We start from the raw sequence: 24,475 nt of genomic DNA, 5'->3' as shown, positions 1-24,475 counted from the left end.
CACTCTAAAGCAAAATGAGAAGATACGGGGGCAGGGGAACGAGAGTACTGGGAACAGAACAACCAGAATACAATGAAAGAGAATGTGGACAAATTGTGAAAAATGTAACTAATGTCAGCGAACAGTTCCTGTAGAAAGTATTAAATGGGCACCCAATTTGCTGTGTAAACTATCACTGAAAACACAATAAAATATTATTTAAAAAAATTTAACTGCTATACTTTTATATTGTAAGCCTAAAACTAAGAAACACTAGCTGTATTTCTCTCTATTGCCTAAATTAACTCAAGTCTTTCAAAATTTTCTAAGGCATGGTTAAATCCATTTTAAATGAAGCATTTTTATACTAACTATAACCATAGTAAATAAACAAAAGGCTAAGAAGTCAAACTAAGCATGACATAAAGGGATAGGATTGTTTACTCCTCCAGATGAAAATTAAGTCAATGTATCAAAATTCACTTTTTCTAGTAATGAATTTGGTGAAGTCTGGCAAAGATTTCTGGTGACACCAAACATCCCCCTCCGTTCGTTGTTTGTGCTGGTGTCATTTCCCCCTTTTGTTGAAAAGAATAGTGTCCTTGTGGGTGGAATGAGGAGAAAAAGAAAGGGAATGAAACAAGTAAATGTGAACTTAATTATAAGTGTTACCTTGAAATAGACCATCTTACATAAATACTATATACACACATCTAGATGGGATCCAAAATATAGATTATATACCTATGTTTTAATGTATGGTCTAACAAGAACCATTTAAATAGGCTTGCTCTTCTTTTCCACAAGTACTTCTTTAGTTTTTGGACTCTTAGCTCTACTCAATGAAGTCAGAGGTACGTTTCAAAATGGAAAACTTATCTAAGGGGTCTCTAGGCCTATAATAAAGAATAGATCATACTCATTTGTTTATCTCCACAGCCTTCAGCCTTAGTTTAAATCAGAAAAGCATATTTCTTAATTTTCTCACACATGACAAATAATGAAATGGCAAAAGGCTAGCGCAGAAAATTGCCCAAAGCTCTTTATGTAAAAACATTGTTTTCAGAAATTTAAGACATTTTCTTAGAAACTTACTTTGGCTGGCATTGCATAGTGAACATAAAGGTTTGAATGTTTTCTTGAAAAAAGGAAGAAGTTGAGAAGCATAATTAATTTATAACACACATACGTGATGGCTTTTTGTGAATAGCTAAGGCCAACAGTGGATGTCTTTGGGTGATGAAATTATGGATGGCTTCAATTTAATGATATTTAACTTAATAAATGAACAAGTAAATCAGTAAATGAGAAGTCCTCTGTGTATTTGTATGGACAGCACAGAGAAAAATACTGTCTGAGCAGGCCCTGTCCTTCAGAGTGAGTGTTGTACAAATCTATTTTGTCTTTTACGTGTGTGTGTTTCACAGGGAAGGTCCCTGGGTGAGACAAGTCGTTTTCGTTTAACTGCTAACTGAAAGGTTGGCGGTTTCTAACCCATCCAGCAGCACTGTGGGAGAAAGGCCTGACAATCTGCTTCCAGAAAGATTATGGCCAAGAAAACACCGTGGAGCTCACATTCTACTCTGTAACTCACGGAGTCACCATGAGTCAGAATCGACTTGACGGCAACGGGTTAAGAGGCTACACTGGGGGACATTCTGAAATTTTTGTTAGAGGGCCCAGATTTTAAATTCACGTTACTGGAAAAAAAGAGAAATAGATCAGGATGCTCCTTAGAAGCAAGGCTGGAGAGAGTACGGCTCACATACTTTACACGTTTGTTATCAGGAGGGGTCAGTTCCTGGAGAAGGACATCATCCTTGGTAAAGTGGAGGGTTAGCAAAAAAGAGGGAGACCCTCAATGAGATGGACTGACACAGTGTGTGCAAGAGTGGGCTCAAGCACAGCAACGATTGTGAGGATGGCACAGGACTGGGCAGTGTTTTGAAGTGAAGGGAGGATCACTCTGCACAAGGAGGCAGTCTGTGTGGCACGCACAATCTAAGGTTTAATGAATTCCCTCACTCTGTAAGCGGTTTCATATACAGCATATTCCCGACCACTCATTATTTCTAAAACCAGTACTCAGCATTTTTACCTAAAAAAAGGGTAGGAAAGGGGAAAATTTCTCATGATGGGATAGACTTCACTGCTTCCCAGCGGTATGGTTTAAGCCCTAGGGATAAGCACTAATGCAATGCTGCGTCTTCTTTTTAAAAAACTCACATTTGTACCTTTATCCAAGGTCAATACACAAACTGATTTTTTTCCCCCTCACAATTTTCTTCAGTTTGGATAGTCTCTGAGTTTACCCTGGTCATGTGAACATTTCCCTGTTCAGTGTCAGTTTACCCAGGAGTTGAAATCTGGTGTCTGATGGATTTATAGCATGTTTTGTGACTACACAGCCATTTGGTAGCAGCTAGTAAAATGACAGTAAAATCTGCTGCTATCAAGTAGACTGACTCATGGCGACCCCATGTGTTACCGAGTAGAACTGCTCCACAGGGCTTCCTTGGTTGTAATCTTTCTGGGAGGAAATCACCAGGCCTTTCCTCTGCGGCACTTCTGGGTGAGTTTGAACTGCCAGTCTTTAGGTTAGCAGTCAAGACCAAGCCATCTGCACCACAAATTTAATTTGGTTGAGGGGAATCCTATGCCTTCACACCCATTGCTGTTGAGTCAATTCCGACTCATAGTGACCCTAGAGGACAGAGTAGAACGGCCCCATAGGGTTTCCAAGGAGTGGCTAGTGGATTTGAACTGCTGACCTTTTAGTTTGTAGTCATAGCTCTTAACCACTACACCAGCAGGGCTCTATACATTCTTCAAACAATTATATTCCAGGTAGGAGAGTACAGCAAATGGAGTCTATTCCTGTGTAACCATGCAATGTTGATCACGTTGGGACTTCATGGCAGTATAGACTGCAATAGAAATTTCCTGACAGTATTTTTCAAGTACTCTTTGAAATATACTAAGAAATTTAATCTTTCAAAAGTTACTGCTTTCATTTTACTCTTAAAGAGTGATTTCTGTTACACTAGATCATATGAAGGCTTCGGAAAAATCTTTTTACATGTCTTGAGTAACCCTGATATTGGAATAAAGGGAAAGAAAACTTAAATTCAAGAATATATCTGAACTTAGTACATTATGTAACATATTACATTTTTTTAGTTGTACCACATAAGGAGCCCTGGTAGTGCAATGGTTAAGTGCTTGGCTGCTAACTGAAAGGTTGGTGACTAGAACACACCAGCTGCTCTGCGGAAGAAAAACCTGGCAATCTGTTCCCATAAATATTTCAGCCTAGGAACCCCTATAGGACAGTTCTCTCTCCTATCGGGTTGTTGTAAATTGGAATCGACTCAACAGCATACAACAACAACACACTTCTAAGAGGTTCAGTAGTAGAATTCTTGCCTACCATGCAGAAGACCCAGGTTTGATTCCCAGCTAATGCACCTTAAACGTAGCCACCACCCGTCTGTTAGTGGAGGCTTGAATCTTGCTGTGATGCTGGACAGGTTTCAGCCAAGCTTTCTGACTAAGACAGAGTAGGAAGAATGGCCTGGCAATCTACTCCTGAAAATCGGCCAATGTAAACCCTTGGATCACAACAGCCTGATCATCAACTGATCACGGGATAGTGCAGGGCTGGGCATGTTTTCTCCTGTTGTACACAGGGTTGCTATGAGTCATGGACGACCCCAAGGCAGCTAACAGCAACAAAATATTTCTAAAGTTCTAATTTTGAATGGGGTAAACCCAATGCGCTACCTTATTTCTGGACAGTGGCTCGAAGTACTACATTTCTCTGTTCTGAAACATGCTGGGGAAATGGGGCTGGGTCTAGCCTGTCTTCTCTGTGACCAGTGATGTCTTCATTTTGAAGTCTTCTAGGATTTAAAAGTCTTGTCCCTCACACATGAACATAATTTCACAGAAAGTATTGATTAACTTTCATATTTAGGAAGTTTGGGATTGAGTTGGTGCTAAACTCAAAGGAAGCAGAGCCATGGGTTTGCTGCCTAGTGCTATTAAGATTATCAGAAATTTCACAAATATCCACTTAATTTTGTTTTACGGTTAAAGATTTAACCATAGTAAAAATAATGAAATATATATAACGTTCATGTTCAATTTATCATCACGAGACAGGGCCGGTGTTGCTATCCCTAGATTTAGAAGATTGGGAAATGTATGAACCAATCAAGTGGTGTTCAGACAGATAGTTCTGGGACTCTTTTCTAGCCCAGTGTTCTTACCACTCAACTGGTTCTAGTACTCCAGGAAAAGATAGCAATGCAGCCATAGCTCAAGTCTATTAATCTCACTATCCAAACACCCCCCCCACACACACATGCGCGCGCACACACACACACACACACAAATATCTGAAAGGGTGGGTGGATCTCCTTCATTCAATGTTATCAGCTTAACTCAATGTATTGATTCCCATGGGAAAGTCAGGAAATGAACGTTATGTATTCCCTTAAAGGGACAATCTAGGAGAAATGATTAATGAAGCTAGATGATAACTTCACCTACTTTTGGATAAAAAGACAAAGTCTAATTATAGTAAATTGCCTTGCAATTTCCTATGTTCAGAATTATCAACCATGACTATCAACGATGAGTACAGAAAAACAGGCAACTCCAGTTTAATTCAATGTACATGTTCTTGAACAATCTTGCATTCCACAAAATCCACATACTAAAAATAACAGGGTTAAAGGGAGAAAAGAGGGTTGGAGCAGACCCCTCAAGGTACTTTGTAACCAAAGCACAAACACCAAGAAAACTTGGTATCTTGGGAAGCAGTTGGGGCAACCAGAAAGCAGCTCACCTCTGCGTAGCTGGAGGCTGCCTCAGGGGGACTATTGTTGTTGCTGTTAGCTGCCACGGAGTCAGGCTCTGACTTTCGACCATCCCCTGCAACAAAACACTGCCTGGTCCTGCACCAGCCCATGACTGATGGCAGAGCAGACCATTGTGGTCCAAAGGATTTCCGCTGGTTGATTTTTGGAAGTAGATCACCAGACCTTTGTTCCTAGTGTGTCTTAGCCTGGAAGCTTTGCTGAAACCTGTTCAGCATCATAGCAGCAGGCAAGCCACCACTGACAGACAGGAGACGGCTGTGCATGAGGCACACTGGCCAGGAATCAAACCAGAGTCTCCCACACGGAAGGCGAGAACAAACACACAAAACAAAATGGAAGTGAATCTCTGAACTCAGCAGGAAGTGCAAACTGCAGGGAGCCATGCACGCTGGAGGGGTGCTTCTTGTGGGGAGGGACACCCAGTTCAGGAACTAATTTTGAATTTTCTTAACACGAAGCTCAGAAGGCTTTCTGTCTGTAAAACAGCTTGGCTGAGGGCTTGCTCCTTGCCTTATAATTTGCTATTCACTATTTTTTTTTATTCTAGCTACACTTACTTAAAATAACTTCTATGCTATGCAGACATGGGCTAACTGATGTTAAAGAAATTTATGCTATAGTAGAACAGCCTGAACTGGGAAGCCAAACTGCGGTAAGTTTTACTCACCTCAGTGCTCATAACCTCTATAATGTATAATGTTTTGACATAATCTTTTGTCTCCAAATGTCAAGTATCTCAGAAAATATTATTTAATTTTCAAAAGTATACACAGTTTCCCTAATTAAAGTAAAAATAAGCTTCTTAAATGGTCAGGCAAGGTATCATTCATTTTCTCCCTCCATAACACATAATACAATATCTTAAACACAGGACACATGCCAAAAAAAAAAAAAAAAGGCAATTGATTACATCAGGAATCTTGGTTTATCTCCATACGCACTCTAATATGGTAAAAAATAAAAACTGAGAAATTATGCTATTACCAAAAAGCCAATTCCATCACTTCCTAATATAAAGAGGAAAATATACTCTGTTCGGAATTTTATGTTCAAAATCAATTTTTTAACTTAAAAACTTATAAGCCATAATACATAAAAATGTTAAACTTGACATTAGATATGTCTGTAATTGGGAAAAGAGATAGGTTTTTTAATGCTTATATAACTTAATCCAACCAGTGAGTTTTTTCCCCTGAGTTTATCCATTTTTATTGAGATGAAATTAATTCAGAATAGTGACAACTAGTATTAACAAAATAGAATAAGGAACACCTTAATTACAACTTTATTCAAAAGACTTAAAGCCTAGGGCATTTTTCTTTTAGAAATCTTCTAAAAAATAACCCCTTATTTCTTTTTTTCCTCTTATAAAGCTGTAGATCTACTAATAGTTTAATTTTATATCCAGTGAGGCTGGAAAGATTAAATATAACTCAATGTCTTAAATGGGAAGTAAAAATTTGATACAAGTTTCTGTTCTTTAAAAGAACACAAAAACGTCCGTTTAAATTCTCTCTGAAGAGTGTTATGGTGGCAGTTTCCTAAGTTTGGATGTTGCATTCTTCGATTCACCTGACAATGTTAACAGTTATTAAAAGTCATTTAAAGAATGAATATTTTAACTCAACTAAAATAAATTAGTAAACAAGTGATACTAGGATGCAGTTTTTTTTCCTTTTTATAAACTAACATCTTCCTTTAGAAAACATCTTTTCACAATGTGTGACTGCTTTAAACATATCTAATACATAATTGAACTTGTCTATCTCAGGCATTGCAATATCTGATAATAAATTGCCTTACAATAAAAGTATATATTTAGAGTATCTAATAATATCAGACTTTCACCACTGTCCAGAAAGAAAAATGCATGGGATTCAAAACAAAAACAAAAGCAAACAAAAAAGCCATGCTTTTAAGAGTTTTTGACTCTTAACAAATGAGTCTCATTTCTAAAAACAGTCTTCATTAAATTCATATTCTCTGTTTTATGCCTCTTTAAATGAATGTCATTTTAAGCTGCAATCAATCAAGTTTTCATAGCAATTTGTATAATTACTATAAACCAAAAACCCGTTGCTTTGGAGTTATTTCCGACTCATAGCAACCTTACAGGACACAGTACAACTGTCCCACAGAGTTTCCAAGGAGCACTTAGTGGATTCGAACTGACAATATTTTGGTTAGCAGCCATAGCTCTTAACCACTATGCCACCAGGGTTTCCATAATTACTATAGGAGCTGATATTCCAACATTCTAAAGCGATAGTTAAAGAGGTATTTTAATTAGCATAAAGCAGAAAATTTCACTGAATGCTATGGTTGCATGCCATATCTCCAGGAAATAGGATATACACACAAAAGTCATACATATATATATATAAAAAACCAAAACCAAACCCACTGCTGTCAAGTCGATTCTGACTCATAGTGACCCTAAAATATTTAATATTTTAAAATAACTTGGTCATATAGATACTTTTTTTCATAATTATTTCTATAAATTTTCAATTATTTTGATACAGGTGATAGTCCTGTGTAACACTGCACAGATTGCTTGAGTATTTTAGGTGTGCATATATACATACATAAACATATGCAAATCTTCCTATAGTACGAATAAAGTCCCAGTGATACTCAGGCCATTATCATATGTTATGTATGCATGCTCATCCATTCATTATAAGTTCTGACTCTAATCTTGTCCCACTCTTCGTAATACACCTTAAAAATTTCAAATGTTACATAGCAGTTAGAAAAGATTTGTTAGTTAAGAGGGTATTTATAGTACATTAAGTATCATACAGTATTTTAAGAACAAATATATATAAGGTAGCAGATGAGCGTATATCCACTTTTGGTTAGTGGATATGCAGAACAACAATAATACTAGCAAAGATGTGGAAAATGGTTCCTTGTCTTTTAGACTTAAAATCCACCATGCTGAATGAATTTTTATAGGGCATATACTTGTTCATGACCTCTAGTGTTAAGAAATTCTGTCATGTTTGAAAACTAGTCCCTCGTGGAGCCCGTATCCCTGTTAATAGCTGAAAGGTCAATGGAGCTGCTAAACAGTTTGTATCACTGTCAGGGTGGCCGTGAAAACACCACCTGCTGCAAGAGGACTTGGCAGCTGGGTCAACAGGCACTGTGGGAATTTATCAACTTAGGGGGACCACTTGCATAAAACTTTGACTGATGAATTGGGACTAGACTGGCTTATTGGGCTAAAGCGGCTCTATTATGTATGACTTTCTTTCGGATGGCAGGGCTGCCTGCTGGCTTGCTGAGACACATGCAGCAGATACACAGAACCGACTTCCCCTTATGAAGTGATTTTCTAAAGAAAGCACTCTTTAGCATCCAGCATAATAAGGGGTAGGATGAAGATATTAAGAAGTAAACAAGCAAACGGCAGTCGGTGGGCCCACGGGTCAGGGGCGGGTAGGAGGCAGTTTTTCATATTGGTCACCAAGGAGTTTGGGAATTCAACATTACAACATTTCTGTAAAATAAAATTCTCAAGCCTAGAATTTGCGGTATCACTTTACAGACCTCTCCAGAGAATGGTCTGTGTGATTTGACTGGGTAATAGATAAGTGATATGTTAAAATATAGAAACACTGGGCACATTGTAATTAGATCAGCATAATGAATAATAAATTTGTTTTTCACATTCCTGGAGACATAATCCTGGAAGCACTAAAAAAAAAAGGAGAAAAGGTTATTTGCTTTAAGGTCATCTGAAACAAAAATTAAAGAATCTTTGTCAATATTGTGAAAATATTTGTGTCTTGTAAAAATAAAGCTCGGAAGTTATATCACTTTGTCAGAATTTAATTTCTACCCTCTGGGAGCAGTTATTTACTTCTGAAAAAATTTAATAAAGAGCAAGCATCGGAGGCATGACATGGGCATTTAAAAACTAGGGATTACTGGCTCTTTAAAGCTTCATGGAGACCTTTACCCTAATTTTAATACTAAGAGAATCTTAAAAGTTGAGAAAGAATTCTTGAATGTATGAAATGAACACCAACAATACTATACAGTTTAGCCTTTTAAATATATTCTTTAAAGGTATCTTATGTATTAATTTACCTTCACAGTCCTCCACAGAAATTAGGCGGGGGCAGAATGATGGTCTGTGCTTTATAGATCGGCTAAGGCGGAGCAGCAAGGTACAATGGCTTATCCAGGGTCACACAGTGAGGAAGACTGAGACCAGACCAACTGACTCCCTGTCCTACTAGGACAGACTCATGCCAAGTTCTTAGTCTTAGCTGGCACTCCCAGGTAATTAAAAGTACTGTCCAGCTTTTTTGCTCAATGTATCTAAATCTGTTGTCTGGAACTGCTGGCTAAAGGATCTCCCCAGACCAGGTCATGCACAACCCAGTGTTAGCGGCTTTTTGGGTCCCTGTGAGTTGGCTGAGGAGTCCCTGAATGGTGCAAATGATTAACACGCTTGGCTGCTAACTCAAAGATTGGAGGTTCAAGTATATCCAGAAGGGCCTCAGAAGAAAAGCCTCGTGATCTACTTCCCAAAAATCAGCCATTAGAAAACTCTATGGGGCACAGCTCTATTTTGACATACCTGGGGCCGCCATGAGTCCAAATTCACTCAACATGGCAACTGATTTTAATAACCAGAGCTGACTGAGCCAGCTGGGTGTTGGGTAATGCTTTGAACTCTACTTTGCCACAAAATGCCCCTGTTCTAACCCTAAAGATATTCTTGAAGTGTGTTCACTGTCCTAACACAGAGGCAAAATTCATTTCTTTTCTGCTTCCCTAGGGAAATTTTTTTCTTAAATAACTCCTGAGTTCTAGTTAAGCCTTAGGGATGTCTGGTTGTATTCTTCTTCTTCTTTTTTTTATTTTCTATTTTTTTTTCATTATAAATAGTGGCACTTGATTTTTATAACAGGCTTTTTTGCCATCCTTTTTTTTGAGAAGGTTCTCCTCTGAAAATGATTTGGAAACGATTTCTTATATAGCTTTAGACCAAATTGTCCTAACAGGCTGAGGTAGTAGTACCAGAACCTCATCTGCTTTGCCAGAATGACGTAAAAGATATTGCATACATTTTCTAAACCCCCTCGTCATTTGTGTGTGTGTGTATTTGTGTGTGTAGGGGAAAACAGAAAGAAAGAACATAAACCATATAGTTAGAATATAACGTCTATGACATGTAATATAGAATATAAAATTTTATAACCTGTTATTCTCTTCTAGGGCCACAAATCAATTGATGTTCTCAAGTTATTCTGAAAACATTATTCTAACAACTCTGGGTTCTCAACAAAAATACAATTAAGCTAAGAGTTTAATTTGAAAGTTAGATTGTTGATATAACAAGAAATGTCTTTCTCTCTCTCTCTATTTTTTTACTTGATGAGGCTCTTTCTTCAAATTCTCCCTCAAGTTTTAGAAAAACAGTTTTGCTCTGAAGCAGACATTCTGAACACTACTATGCTGGTAATTAGCTAGTGTTCCCAAAATAATCCCGCTCACATGCTAAGGTCTCTGCTTATATACAACTTCAGCTCATCTAGAGAGAAAAGCTATAATACTAAACCTTGGCATCCAAATCGAAACAGCATGAGGCTCCCAACAAATGTTTATGAAAACATTGGTTTTCTCATAGGTAGCTTAATTTTGAGATTTATGCCTACGCCTATATACAAGGACAGTGTCTCTGGGACTCTGTTACTCCCCCCACCTCCCAAAAGCAAACACAAATCTTAACCCTGGCCCCACACATGACACGACTCACCAGAATAATGAGAAGTCAGGCCTTTCAGGTATGTCACTCGGAGACCACCCTACTAGAGGAGGCCCTAAGATCACAAAGCCAAGGTCCCTTATGGCAACCCTGGTAATTAGATACTAATAATGGATTGAAGGTGTAAAATTCACCTCAACTCACCCACCAACAGACTAAACAATCCAAATGAAGGGAGGGCAGCTTTTGTGAAGAGGAGGGAGACTTAATGATAATACTACCAGGAAGCTTGCAAAAGGATTTCATCACTTGGACAAACCTAATGGAATAACAGTGAGTATTTTGAAACCAATTCCATTAGATTTGAGTGAAATCCCTAGGCATCATTAGAGCGCTATTTCGTGAATTAACATTAACTTGATTTTTGTTTTTAATGTTGCCAACTTCAATAATCACCTAAGTGTCTGATTTTTTATTTATTTATTTTCATTTATTCTAATGAGGACATTGCTTTCACACTCAAGTGGAGAAACCCCCCCACTGTGTTCAATGTACAGACGGGTACCTCTCCTGTTGTGGAAGAAAAGGCGTACTATTCAACAGAGAAGTAATGCTCTCAGCGTGTGACAGATGAGAATATGTGATGCTGCAGAGAGACTATTTAGAATTGGGCTGTAGCCAGTGCCCACCTATTGTTTTTCCTCAGGAAAGATAGGGTTTTGTCATATGGAAAAGGGGCAAGGGACCACACCAATTAACTCCCTGTCCTAGGATAGGCTTGCTCCAAGTTCTTGACTATAGATGTCTAGTGTTAAGAAATTCTGTCATGTTTCCTTAGTCAGTGGCTTCTTCAGAAAAACATGTCACATAATTTCTAACTTACAAATGATGTCTTTAAAATGGAACTAAATCAATGCCTTGAGTGAACGTTTCAGAATATTAGAATTTACTCTTTTAAAAGAGATTTGAATTTCAAGAATTTTCATTTGCAAAGGGGCTCATGAAGATAAAATAGAAAGAGTTTGAAATTTACAGCATGGCATGGCTAAAGAATCTGCCAACCATTAGTGTTCAACAACAGTCTTATCTGTGAGGATACTTAGGTTTTGTTATAGTTTTTTTTTAACATATGACTAATGTCTACTTGACAATATATAATTTTAGCAGCTTCTGATCAGATTTCATCCATGAAATGAAAGATGAATTATGATTCAAGATGATTTGAAAGTTGCGTGAGTGTGTTCAAGTTTTCGTGGGTGGGTGGGTGAGTAAGGAGAAGCAGGGGTGGGATAAACATATTCTTTAAAGGATTAAAACATTCCAATCTTCCTTTTACTGAGGCAAATAACAAAGTGCTTCTTCAGTTTTCATTTGTTAGGTCACAGCAGTCTCCATGAGCGCTGTGAGCTTTCTTTCAGATAGTTTTGAAATGAGGCTCAGATGTTGAACTGCCAAAATAACTTATCCTGATTACCTAACAAAACTCATGCTAAACAGATGCAATGCCTGTCAGCATGTTTCTAGTTTTCTCAAAAAAAAAAAAAAAAAAAGGAGAGTTTATTGCTTCTAATGTGGTCTCTGGGTGGTGTAAATGGCTAATGCACTCAGCTGCTAACTGAAAAGCTGGAGGTTCGAGTCTACCCAGAGGAACCTCAGAAGAAAGGTCTTACCAACTACTTGCAAAATATTAGTCATTAAAAACACTTGGAGCAGAATTCTACCTTGACACCAACAGGGAAGCCATGAGTCTGAGTCACCTCAGTAGCAACTGGTTGGTTCATTGCTTCTAGCATGAGAGCCTGAGCCACTGTCTTACATCAGGGTCCTCTGTTGGCTTGTAACTGAGGACTCTGATCCCAAAAACACAACGCTGCTCTCCGATGACAATGAGAACAACATGAATGTGTGGTAGCAATAAGGCTCTTAGAGGTCAGCACAGTCAAGGCTAGCACCCAAGACCCTCTCAGGACGGTGCTGAACATATGGAAAGGACATAATTGCAGTTCTTTTGTCACTAATTTGTTTACTGCTAATTGCAGTTCTTCTGTCACTAATTTGAATGCACTAAAATAACTTAAAGAAGAATTACTTGACTTGAAGGGATATAAATTAATCTCACCTCTTGGGATCTACAATTTTGTAGAGTTTTCCATTGTGAGTCTGGGTCATACTTTTACTACTTGATAAAATGTAAACTTCACCTGTTGAAGAGAGAAATATAAGTTAATTCACAGCATCACAAGGCCTTACTTCCAATTGCCTAGCAAATTATATATATGTTATGGATTGAATTGTGTTCCCCAAAAAGGTATATTGAACTCCTAATCCCTGAACCTGTGAATGTGAGCCTTTTGGAGAAAAGATTTTCTTTTGTTATATTAATGAGGTCATACCAGAGTAGGGTGGGTCCTAAACCTAATCCCTTCTGAGTGGTGTCTTATAATAGAGGAAGACAGACACAGGGGGAAGAAGCCATGTGATGATGGAACAGATGCATCTACAAGCCTAGGAATGCCAAGAATTGTTGGCAGCTACTAGAAGTTGAAAAGAAGGGCCTTTCCCAAGGATCAACTTTGGTGAAGGGAAGGACAACACACAATACAGGAGAAATCAACACGATTGGACCAAAGCGAAAGCTAAGAAGTTTCCTGGACACAGTCAAACATTTTGAGGGACAGAGTAGCTGAGGCTGGGGCCTGAGGACCATAGTTTTGGGGGACATCTAGGTCAATTGGCATGATGAAGTTTATTAAGAAAATGTTCTACATCTCACTTTGGTGAATAGTGTCTGGGGTCTTAAAAGGTTGTGAGCGGTCATCTAAGATACACCAATTGGTCCCATCCTGCTTGGAGCAAAGGAGAACGAAGAAAGTTAAAGACACAAGGAAAATATTAGTCCAAAGGACTAAATGACTACATGAGCCAGGGATTCTACCAGACTGAGACCAGAAGAATTATATGGTGCCCGGCTACCACCAAAGACCACTCTGACAGGGAACACAACAGAGAGTCCTGGACAGAGCAGGAGAAAAACATAGAACAGAACTCAAATTCACATAAAAAGACGAGGCTTAATGGTCTGACAGAGACTGAAGGAACCTCCAAAACTATGGCCCTCAGACGCACTGTTATCCCAGAGCTGAAATCATTCCCGAAGCCCACTCTTCAAACAAAAATTAGACAGGACTATAAAACAAAAATCATACACGTGAGGAATGTGCTCCTTAGTTCAATAAGATACAAGACCAAATGGGCAGCTGCTGTCCAAAAGGAGGATGAGAAAGCAGGAAGGGACAGGAAGTGATTGATTGGACACAGGGAACCCAGGGTGGAAAGGGGGAGTGTGCTGTCACATTGTGGGGATTGTAATTAATGTCACAAAACAATATGTGTATAAATTTTTATATGAGAAATTAACTTGGGCTGTAAACTTTCACCTAAAGTACAATTAAAAAAAAAAAACAAGGACCTTTCCCTTGAGCTGGTATCCTGATTTGTACTTTTAGCCTCCTGAATTGTGAGACAATACATTTCTGCTTCTTTAAGCCACTCACTTTGTATTTGGTTACAGCAGCCCTAGTAAACTAAGCCTATATGTTTACATAGAGAGAGAGAGAAAGATAGAGAGAGAAGCTCTAGTGGAGTAGGTTGAGTGCTTGGCTGCTAACCAAAAGGTCAGCAGCTCCACAGGAGAAAGATGTGGCAGTCTGCTTCCTTGGAAACCCTACAGGGGAGTTCTACCTTGTCCTATAGGGTCATTACGAGTTGGAGTCGACTTGATGTCAATGGGTATATATATGTATATACGTATACCCATTCACAGGAAAAGCACTTGCCTAAAGATTTATATGAAAGAGTTTCACGAGTCTACCTTCAGAATACATCCAGACCCCATCCACTTCTCTCCACATTACCCTACCACTACTTTAGTGCAGGCAGAAGTTATCTCTCACCTGGATTATGGCAACAGGTGGCAACAGTCTCCTAACTGGGTTCCCTGCTTCTACCCTTGCTCTTTTATGTTTAGTCTCAAGATACCAGGCACAGTGATTCTTTCAAAGGAAGCAAGATTACTCATGTTGGATGGCACTCCATTATTTCAAAACCCTCCAGCGGCTTCTCACCTTTCTCAGAGTAAAAGCAAGTCTTGACAGTGGCCTGTGAGGTCCACCCTAACTGCTCTGACCTCACTTGTGGCTTCTCTTCCCCCTGCTCACTCCTCTCCAGCCTCACTGGCCCCCTGACTTTGAACACACGAGTCAGGCTCCTGTTCCAGGCTCTGTCCCAGGCACCCACCCAGTAGGTTCAGTCTTTCCTTCTTCCTGTTTGTGCTCAGATGTCACCTTCCCTAACTGTACTATTTAGAATTGTACTTTCCCCAACACCTCAGCAATCACTAGCCTCCTTTACTACTAAACTTTCTCCAAAGTACTTATGACCAATTGATATATTGTATACCTTTTTTTAAAAACATAATTATTTTTTATTGTTCTCCATTAGAATATAAAGTCCAGGTGGGAAGCTTAGATTTTTGTCTCTTTATCTGCTGCTGTGTCTCCAACACCTAGCACAGAGCTTTGTACAGAGCAGGTACTCAACAAATAATTGTGGAATGAATACTGAATGAATGGACATGTTTTATCTTGATTTATTTTTGCCTAAGACTGAATGTTTTTGGTTATCAAGTTTTTACTGTTAACTGATAATCTGAGGCCAGATAGAATTGGGGTACCAAAAACCAAAACCCACTGTCATCGAGTCAGCTCTGACTCATAGCAACCCTGTAGGACAAAGCAGAACTGCCCCATAGGGTTTCCAAGGAGTAGCTGCTGGATACAAACGGCCGACCTTTTGGTTAGCGGCTGAACACTTAACCACTGTGCTACCAGGGCTTCATAAAGGCCTAGTGAGGTCCCACCAAGATTTGAACCTGGATGGTTGGATTCAAAGTCCAGAGTGGTAGCCATTACACCATTACACCATTGAGGTAGTCGTTTTTAATCTTCAGCTTTCTTCTAACGAAAAACACTGAAATTAATACTGGGGGTAAAAAAGAGAGAGAGAAAGACCAACACTAACTCTTGGAACTAGACTGTGTTCGTGATGATGAAAATATAACAGATGGAGCACCTTTTACGAGAGAACCACTCTTGTCTATTACCTCTGCTTCCATAAAATTCAACGTATAGAATGGATCATATGAATAGAGAATTAGAAGCTGTATTTATGATTATGTGCTTATATGTTTTAAAAATCTTCACAACTCTCACTCATAAAATAGTCCTTCAGGTAGTCTGTATTTCTGTATTCTACTCTATTATTTTATATTAAGTACACTTCACTTTTCTGCTTCTGAAAAGGATGTTATGGGGCTTTCATTAAAAACACAGATACAACAGAAAAAATAACAACGAAGCTGAAAAGAAATACAAGCAGAAGAATTAATATTTATTTTGTCACACACTTTACATAGCTTATCATTTAATCCTCAAAATAAATCCACCCTATTTTTACAGTTAAAAAATAATATAGATAATAGACACTCAACACTTTCTATTTTAGAAGGTGCAAAAGTTTTCCTCATTTTCGTATTTGGCTCTTCAATTAAAGCCCAGGGGTTTCATGATAAAACCCAATTCAGGGAAAATGGATCTACTTTTAGTTATGAGGTCCACAAGATGCTGTAGCTTTTGGAGAAAAAAAAAAAAATAAGGACTATATTGTATTAAGCCTACATGCACGTTTGGGATATTTTAACTGACGGTGGTGAACTAATAGGATGACTGATGGTGAGTCATTTGTAGCAAAAAAAAAAAACCCAAAAAACAAAACCCATGGCCATTGAGTTGATTCTGACTCACAGAGACCCTGTAGGACAGAGTAGAACTGCCCCATAGAGTTTCCAAGGAGCGCCTGGTGGATTCAAACTGCTGATCTTTGGGTTAGCAGCTGTAGGTAGCTCTTAACCGCTAAGCCACCAGGGTTTCCTTTTGTAGCAAGGTCTAGGGAAATCAAAATCGTTCAGTTATAATATCTTAACATTCATCTCTAACTCTGCCCAAACAATTTAATACCAATTTATAGATTTAAAATCAGAGTTTGCCAATTAAATTAAAAAATACACCGCAGAAGATTTAAGTGAGAAAGGGTATCCCTGTGATTGCTTTGGTTGCGTAGAGTAGGAGATTGTAAAGGGAAAATTAACTGCAAAATGCTTTCAATGCTGGAATAAGAAAGGAGTAGACTAGACTCCTCTTCCTTAAATCATTATATTTCTGTGGCTCTCAAATATGTTGTACATGTTTCAGGAGTGTTGCCTGAGTCCCTTATTAACCTAAGTGGATGGCCTGGAACTTTTTCTGATGTAGGGAAACCACATCTAGATGTTCAGAGAAAAGATTCTGATTTCTACAGGAAACATATACTCTTTATTATTGCTTAGAAATTCATTTCTGAAGCTAACAGAGCATAATAGGCCATGGTTCATTTTCATATTGCTTTTTAAAGGGAATCATGAAAGCTACATTTATCTCTGTAATTTAAAATCAGTAGCATTTTCACTCTTCAATGACATTCCAATTTTAACTATTTTAATATTTTTGCATGTTAAGTCACATACATGTGATAATATGCAAAGAAATATATTGTATGTCATCACCAATATATTGATAGTTTTTAAAGTCTGGTGGAATAGATTATCAGCTTTTTTAAAACTCAGATTATCAGAGTTGCCTGAGGGGCAAAAATAAAGGAAAGAAAGAAAAGTAGGAAATGCAGAATAAGCTGGGATCCAGATTCCAACAAACTTTGATTTACTGTAAGAGACATGAGTTAAAGGAAGGGTTTTCCTGATACAGAATATGAACAAATAATCTGGGTACATAGTCAAAAATATCAGTAGATATTTAAAAGATTTCTGTCTCTTCAGGACTCAGAAATTCTCTCTTGTTCCTCTTTTCCATTGCCTCACATTTATCTGCTTCACAAATTTTGTATTTCTGGACTGCAAATGAGATTTAAAGACCCCCACCCCACCCAGTGAGAAGATACTGGAAGAGGATACATAACCGGACAATCTTCGCTATAAGAGTAAACTTCCAAAACACAGTGGATATGATTGCTATACTAGCAGAGCAAAGCCTCCTGGGCAAGAGGGTGAGAACGGAACTTAACAGAAATCATTTGTACAATACCTAATTCATCCTCTCCAAATCCCAAAATGTGACCGGAAAAGTAGCCTCTACAGGAACCACCGTTGCCAAGACAGAGTGGTTTTTCCTGCCATTGCTTGGTCACCGGACTTTGCTGGATAGTTAAGAAATTCCTATAATGAAAACATACCACGAACCGACAGTGAAAACATGCTTTTGCTTAAAGCCCACAACAAAATCTTTAAACTAAAATTCACATTTAATCATTGTTGTGCCATAGACCTGGCTTCTAGGGAGAAATAACATAGCCCATAATGTGTGTGAATACTGTGAAAATTTCTAGATGGGGAGAAAGCACTTCAAGTTAACACTTTGTTTGGAGGGGGGCACTAAAAGTACCTGAGTATGAGAAAAGCCCTCCCCTTCATCCAGAGAATGATACTTCCTCTCCAGGACTAGACTCCATGCTGTGCTATTAATCAGAGAGAGGGACAGGGGAAGAGCATGGGGTCAGTACACTTTTCTAGTTCTTGTTAGCAACCAAGCATATAAGCTGTGCAATATGCCTGAATGCCAGCAACTTGGGAAACAAGATTCTCATTCGGGCCCTGACACAGATTTTCCTGTAATTATCCACAACGTGACTGCTAAAATGTAATTTTGTAGTACTCCTACCTAGAGAGACAAATTCGGTTCTCTTGCCCAAAGTCCTGGAAATACGGCAACAATAAAAATTCTCGGCCTTCCAAGAAGAATTTTAAAAATATTTATTCAACTTATATAAAGCAGTAGCTTTCAAATGACTCATTTCACAATAAGCTTTTGTTAAGGATGAAGGGAAAAATCTAAATATTATAAAAAATTCATCTGAAGACTTTTCTGACCTTAAAAACTATTTTATTAAGTTCATGAAGGCTTTTTTTTTTTAAAAAAAAGAGCATCTCTTTGGGAGTTTCTCAAATAACCACCATACATAAAATTAGTACTAAAAATAAACATTATTTATGTGTGTCCCAAACCTGACTCCCAAAGGGAGACAATCATCTGAATAATTTATGGCAATTTGGCAAAACTAATCAATGGCTATGTCATGTGGTATATCAGACAGTGATATCAGGAGACATACCCATTACGGTCCGCAAACACGTAGCTTCCGTACAGTCTCTCAGACTGGCACCCTCGGTAAACAAATCCACCAACCAAAGGACCATTACTGAATGGCTTGAATTCTAAAAGTGATGGCTCACTTTCTAGAAAAAAAAAAAAAAATACAGCATTAGATCAAATGAAACATATTTTCAGAAAGTAAAAGTACAGACCAGGTAACAATTATTATTATTTATTTATCTATTTTAAGTCTGAAACGCATTGCAAGAGGTGGAGGTGGAAGGTTGCTGTAGATATTTAGGGAAAATAACTTCTCACTTTGCTTAAATAGTATCGGAATGAGAATGCTCTGCACATGTTTGCTGTTATTATAACCGCCAAGATATAGCACGGTTTCAATGAACTTAAATTAGAATCTTAATATTTTGAAGGTTATGGTTATTTGTTTTAGAACCAAAATACTTAAAAAAAAGACTTTTTTTTAATATTGACTATTTTTTTGGTAGAAATGCTTGTGCATTTATTTAGTAAATCAAGCCAGAGCTCTCTCAAGTGATAGAAAATGTTTTAAAGTTCACACTTTAATGAAAACACAGGCATAATATGTAAAAGATCTTTAAAATCACATTTATTGTGTATTTACAAATATTGGCACTTAGTCAAGAGTTATCTTCATTTAAAATATTTTTATAGTTTTGACTACAGAAGTTGTGTGCTTAACAAAGTCTACTCCAATAATTCCCTCTGTGTACGGTCACGTTTCTCAATCTTTCCAGGCACGTCATCGTATACTTGAATACATGCATGCTAGTTGCTATGGAAAAAGATCTAAAGCCAGCTGCAAATTAATCTGAAAATCGCTTTACATATTTAATACCAAACAAGTCACTATCAACAGGCAGCATTTTAGGTAAAGGCTTTTGTGGAAAAGGGGTCATTTTAAAGTCCCACATGATTATGGTGAATATGATAGAAAAAAAAGTAGAAAAGACGAGATATTTTAAATAACCAATCACACTGTAGGGCAACATAATTGAATGATTAAGGTCATAGACTCTGGAGTCAGACTGCTTGGGTTCAAATCCTGACCCTGCCACTTTATGTTGTGTGATGCTGAACCTTTCTGTGCCTCAGTTTTCTTATCTGTACAATGGGGCCGGTAAGTGTTCCTATCACATCGGGTTGTTCTGGGAATGACATGAGTGTAGTTTATAAAGTGCTTACTACAGGGTCTGGCATGTAATGAGCGCCTGGGACATGTTTGTTCAACCCATAAATGTTGGGCTATCAATATTGTAATGAATTTCAGCTTAACTTCAGTTAATCTGATCATAGAATTTTGTTGAATCTACAGATGCAGCCAAAATTCCACTGGGCTACTGACTCATTAGATTTCTTTTTTTTTCAAACCACATTATTTTTCAGTTTGGCTTTTATAAGATGGACACACACACACACACACACAAATACCTGAAAAAAAATAAATAAAGTAAAATAACTGAATACCACATGAACTAACACAGCTGCCTGATTCCTGATGCTAAATAAATATCTGTACTGAATAAGTAAATAGGAGAAGCAATCTATTTAATAATCTTAATTTACTAGGTTCCCTGAATATTATATTGCTTCCTTCAAAAGGAAAAAATACTAAAACACTGAAAAATATTGAGTGCTTTGGACTTCATTAGTATCCAACTTTATACTCATATGTGCCTCTAAACACCCTAGTAATCAACTTACTAAGAATAATGTTTAAATGTCCCATTTCCATGACTTGGGTGAATAACATCTTTTTTACTAGTATATTACTTTGTGTTCTCTAGAATAATTAAAAAAAAAAAAAAAGTTGTCATGGAGTCAATTCTGACTCATAGACACCCTACAGGACAGAATAGAGCTGCCCCCATAGGGTTTCCAGGGAGCACTTCGTAGATTCGAACTGCTGACCTTTGGGCTAGTTCTTAACCACTATGCCACCAGGGTTTCCCTAGAATAAATGCCTTTTTATAAATTACATTCTTATTTGAAACACTTATATTTTTCCTAATTGCTGAGAATTGCAAGTTGGGTACTGAGAACTGTCTTACCTTTAACGCTTTTGGTTTTTCTCTGTATAAGATGTTCAGATTAGTTCTCGCTTATTTTATTAAATAAATAGAGGTTATCATCTTGATTCTCATGATAGCAGAGTATAACATTTGAAGGTCTATTACATTTTTTGGACCTATAGGGCACAATTCAGGGCTTCTTATTCAATCCATAATTCAAACCAAACCCAAACCCATTGCCATCCAGTCAATTCCTACTCAGAGTTACCCTATAGGACAGAGTAGATCTGCCCCATAAGGTTTCCAAGGCTGTACATCTTTACGGAAGCAGACTGCCACATCTTTCTCCCGCAGAGCAGCTGGTGGGGTTGAACTGCCAACCTTTTGGTTAGCAGCCAAGCACTTAACCACTGCGCACCAGCCCTCCTATTCAAACTGTAGGAAAGGTAATTGACCAGATAGAACCTTAGGGCTTGGAAGAGTAATGGATCTTTTAAAACTGAGCAATTTACTGCCTCCTTACTGTTTTTTTTTTTTTGTTGTTGTTGTTAGATCAGTACTTTTATGCTTTCCCAAATGCTTATTTTGTAGAAACCTTTTCCTTTTCAATTAATATACTAAAATAAAACTCAAAACAAAATCATCAAATTAAGTTCTACTTACCATAATCTTTCCCCTTTATTATCTGTAGGATTCTGGCTGATGATCTGTTCTTTCCATTGGAGTCTGAACAAAGTATTGTTAAATTGATGTTTATATCTGTGGGATGACGATCCACTGCACATCTGCACAACGAAAGAGGGTTTTTTTTTTTTAAATGATTCCTACCAGCGTATCTCCCAAGCTCAGACTGGAGAGTCCTGCCACAGGAACCGTTTGTGGGCTGGCAAGGATCCTACAGGTTATTCAGTTTGGATCCTCTAGAAAGTGCCGAAGGAAACATCCTGATGTGTTTACCTTGCTGAAATTCAAGGATCTCTGGAGGATATTTCTTAATTTGTGTTGGTATCTATCTCCTTCCACTATGAATGTGCGCAGTGACTTTAAAACATTTGCTAGTGTGTTGTTACGGAATATCACACGTATAATCCATTTGTAAAGAGTTTTGAGTAAGAATTGGTGTCATAACCAACTCACATCTGCAATACGTAATAGAATATTGGTTTTGCATTTCATCTATGGAATTGCTGCACTAACAAAGGAAAACATGCATTTCATTCAGGGAATAAAATAAAGCTGGTCACCACAACCACTGAAGTTCTTTTACACTGACTCTGTCTTTATGGCCTCCACCCCTGATCTGGGGGCCAAAATACCTCTTTAACTTAAGCCATTGACTCTAAACTCTTATCACTGTATTCCTGTCCTAGTTTAAAGCTGGGAATAGTTTGTGTTGGAAGAAGAATAAGGTTGAAAAATACAATGTCTGAAGTTGTTACAAATGTGGGAAAAAAGGCTTGCACTTGTTTTTTTGGTATCTCGGTGCTATGGAAGCAGCAGTCAAGAAATCAAAAGATGCATTGCATTGGGTAAATCTGCTGCAAAGGACCTCTTTAAAGTACTGAAGAGCAAAGATTTTACCTTGAAGACTAAGGTGCGCCTGACCCAAGCCATGGTATTTTCAATCGCATGTGAAAGCTGGACAATGGATAAGGAAGACGGAAGAAGAGTTGACGCCTTTGAATTGTGGTGTTGGTGAAGAATATTGACTATACCGTGGACTGCCAAGAACGAACAAATCTGTCTTGGAAGAAGTACAACCAGAATGCTTCTTGGAAGCAAGGATGGCAAGACTGCGTCTTACATACTTTGGACATGTTGTCAGGAAGGATCAGTCCCTGGAGAAGGGTATCATGCTTGGCAAAGTACAGGGTCAGCAGAAGAGAGGAAGACCCTCTACGAGGTGGATTGACACAGTGGCTGCAACAATGAGCTCAAGCATAACAATGATTGTAAGGAAGGCGCAGGACTGGGCAGCGTTTCGTTCTGTTGTGCATGGGGTCGTTATGAGTCGGAACCGACTGGACGGCACCTAACAACAATAACAACGGTATTATTGATACTTTGTTGCTCTTGTGTGTTGATTCTCATTTATAGCGACCCCATGTGACAGAGTAGAAATGCCCCACAGGGTTTTCTTGGCTGTAATCTTTATGGAAGCAGATCGCCAGGTCTTCTCTCCCATGAAACGGCTGGTGGATTCAGACCACTCACCTTTTGGTTAGCAGTTCAGTGCTTAAACACTGTACCACCACAGCTCATATTGACACTTCAGCAAAAACCCAAACCCCCATTGCTGTTGAGCTGATTCTGACTCAGAGTGACCCATGCAACAGGGTAGAACCGCCCCACAGGCTTCCAAGGCTGTAATCTTTAAGGAGGCAGACTGCCACATCTTTCTCCACAGGGCAGCTGGTAGGTTTGAATTACCGACCTTCCGGCTAGCAATGGAGAGCTTAACCATGACGCATTGAAATGAGTATTTCCTTGTTTTGTGGGCCTGTTCTCAATATTGCAGGAGGTTTAGCAGCATCCCTGGCCTCCACCCACTAGATGATGCCAGTAATACCCCTCCTCCAGTTGACACAACCAAAAATGTCTCCAGGAATTGCCACATGTCCCCTGGGGGCAAAATCACCTGTTGAGAATCACTATTTTAGGCTAACAAAATACATTACTTAAAAACCAAACCAAATCAAACCACCCACTAGGACCACTAAATAAATTTTAAAAAATAATAAAAAAAAATTGAAAATAAGTCCTGGGTCTTAAGGGATATAACAGTCATATGTAGCAATTATTTAAACAAAACTGGATGAAAAAAAAATCATTGGTTCCAAATGACCCCATTCATGATGAAGAGACTATAAGCCTAACCTGGCAAAGATGGGTTCCTTTTTTTTGTGGCAACAGTCACTTTATTGTTTTCTTTAACTCAGTGATCCACAGAACACAATGCCAGGCAGGGATCGTGACACAGACATGCTGTGGCTTAAGGCGCAATGAAACCCACGACAGGGTAAGAACCTATCTTTTGTATTACCTTTCTTTTGAAGCCCAGAAACTATGACAAAAAGAGGTTTGATCTATTTCCTGTAACTAGAAACAGCCAATCTGGAAGAAAAGGCCAGATCACCCCGAGGTGATGTTGTTGTGGGCCAAGAGCGCTAGCTCTGGCTGAATACCAGGTCCACTGAGAACTACTTGACCCTTTTAACCTTTAGTTTCTAAAGTATAAAAGGGGGCCAACACCAGCTACCTCAGTGCAGCTGATGAGCAAACATGAGATAATACATGCAGGATACTTAATGCAGTACCCAGAATCAAGGTGCTCCAGAAAAATTAGCTCTTCTTTCAGCCAATAATTATTTCAGTTTCCTTTCTGTTTTATTAAATCTTCCTCTGCTTAAAATACTCTTGGAGGGAGGCAGAATAACAACTACTTTTCCTGCAGCCCTTTGCCGCCAGAGGAGGTCCCACTTCATGACACAGGCATCCTGCCACATGTACAGTTGGTAAAGCGCCCACTGAACTCTGTGTTTTTGCACTGAGGGTTCAGGGCCCCCAGGAAGT

General features: G+C 38.4%; 1 protein-coding gene across 1 annotated transcript in view; it reads right to left on the bottom strand.

The window, feature by feature from the left end:
- The window catches only part of HHIP (hedgehog interacting protein), a 111,493-nt gene that overhangs the window by 7,800 nt on the left and 79,218 nt on the right, over positions 1-24,475 (bottom strand). The window contains exons 8-11 of the mRNA XM_064267542.1: positions 21,566-21,687; positions 18,871-18,994; positions 17,787-17,917; positions 12,713-12,794 (exon numbers count right to left, since the gene is read on the bottom strand). Coding sequence (XP_064123612.1) covers positions 12,713-12,794; positions 17,787-17,917; positions 18,871-18,994; positions 21,566-21,687 — 459 coding nt within the window. The remainder of the gene's footprint in view (positions 1-12,712; positions 12,795-17,786; positions 17,918-18,870; positions 18,995-21,565; positions 21,688-24,475) is intronic.

This window comes from Loxodonta africana, chromosome 13 (genome assembly GCF_030014295.1).
Source record: "Loxodonta africana isolate mLoxAfr1 chromosome 13, mLoxAfr1.hap2, whole genome shotgun sequence".
NCBI classification, from domain to species: Eukaryota; Metazoa; Chordata; class Mammalia; order Proboscidea; family Elephantidae; genus Loxodonta; species Loxodonta africana.
The sequence above is the reverse complement of the archived record's forward strand: the minus strand, read 5'-3'. Positions and strand labels throughout refer to the sequence as shown.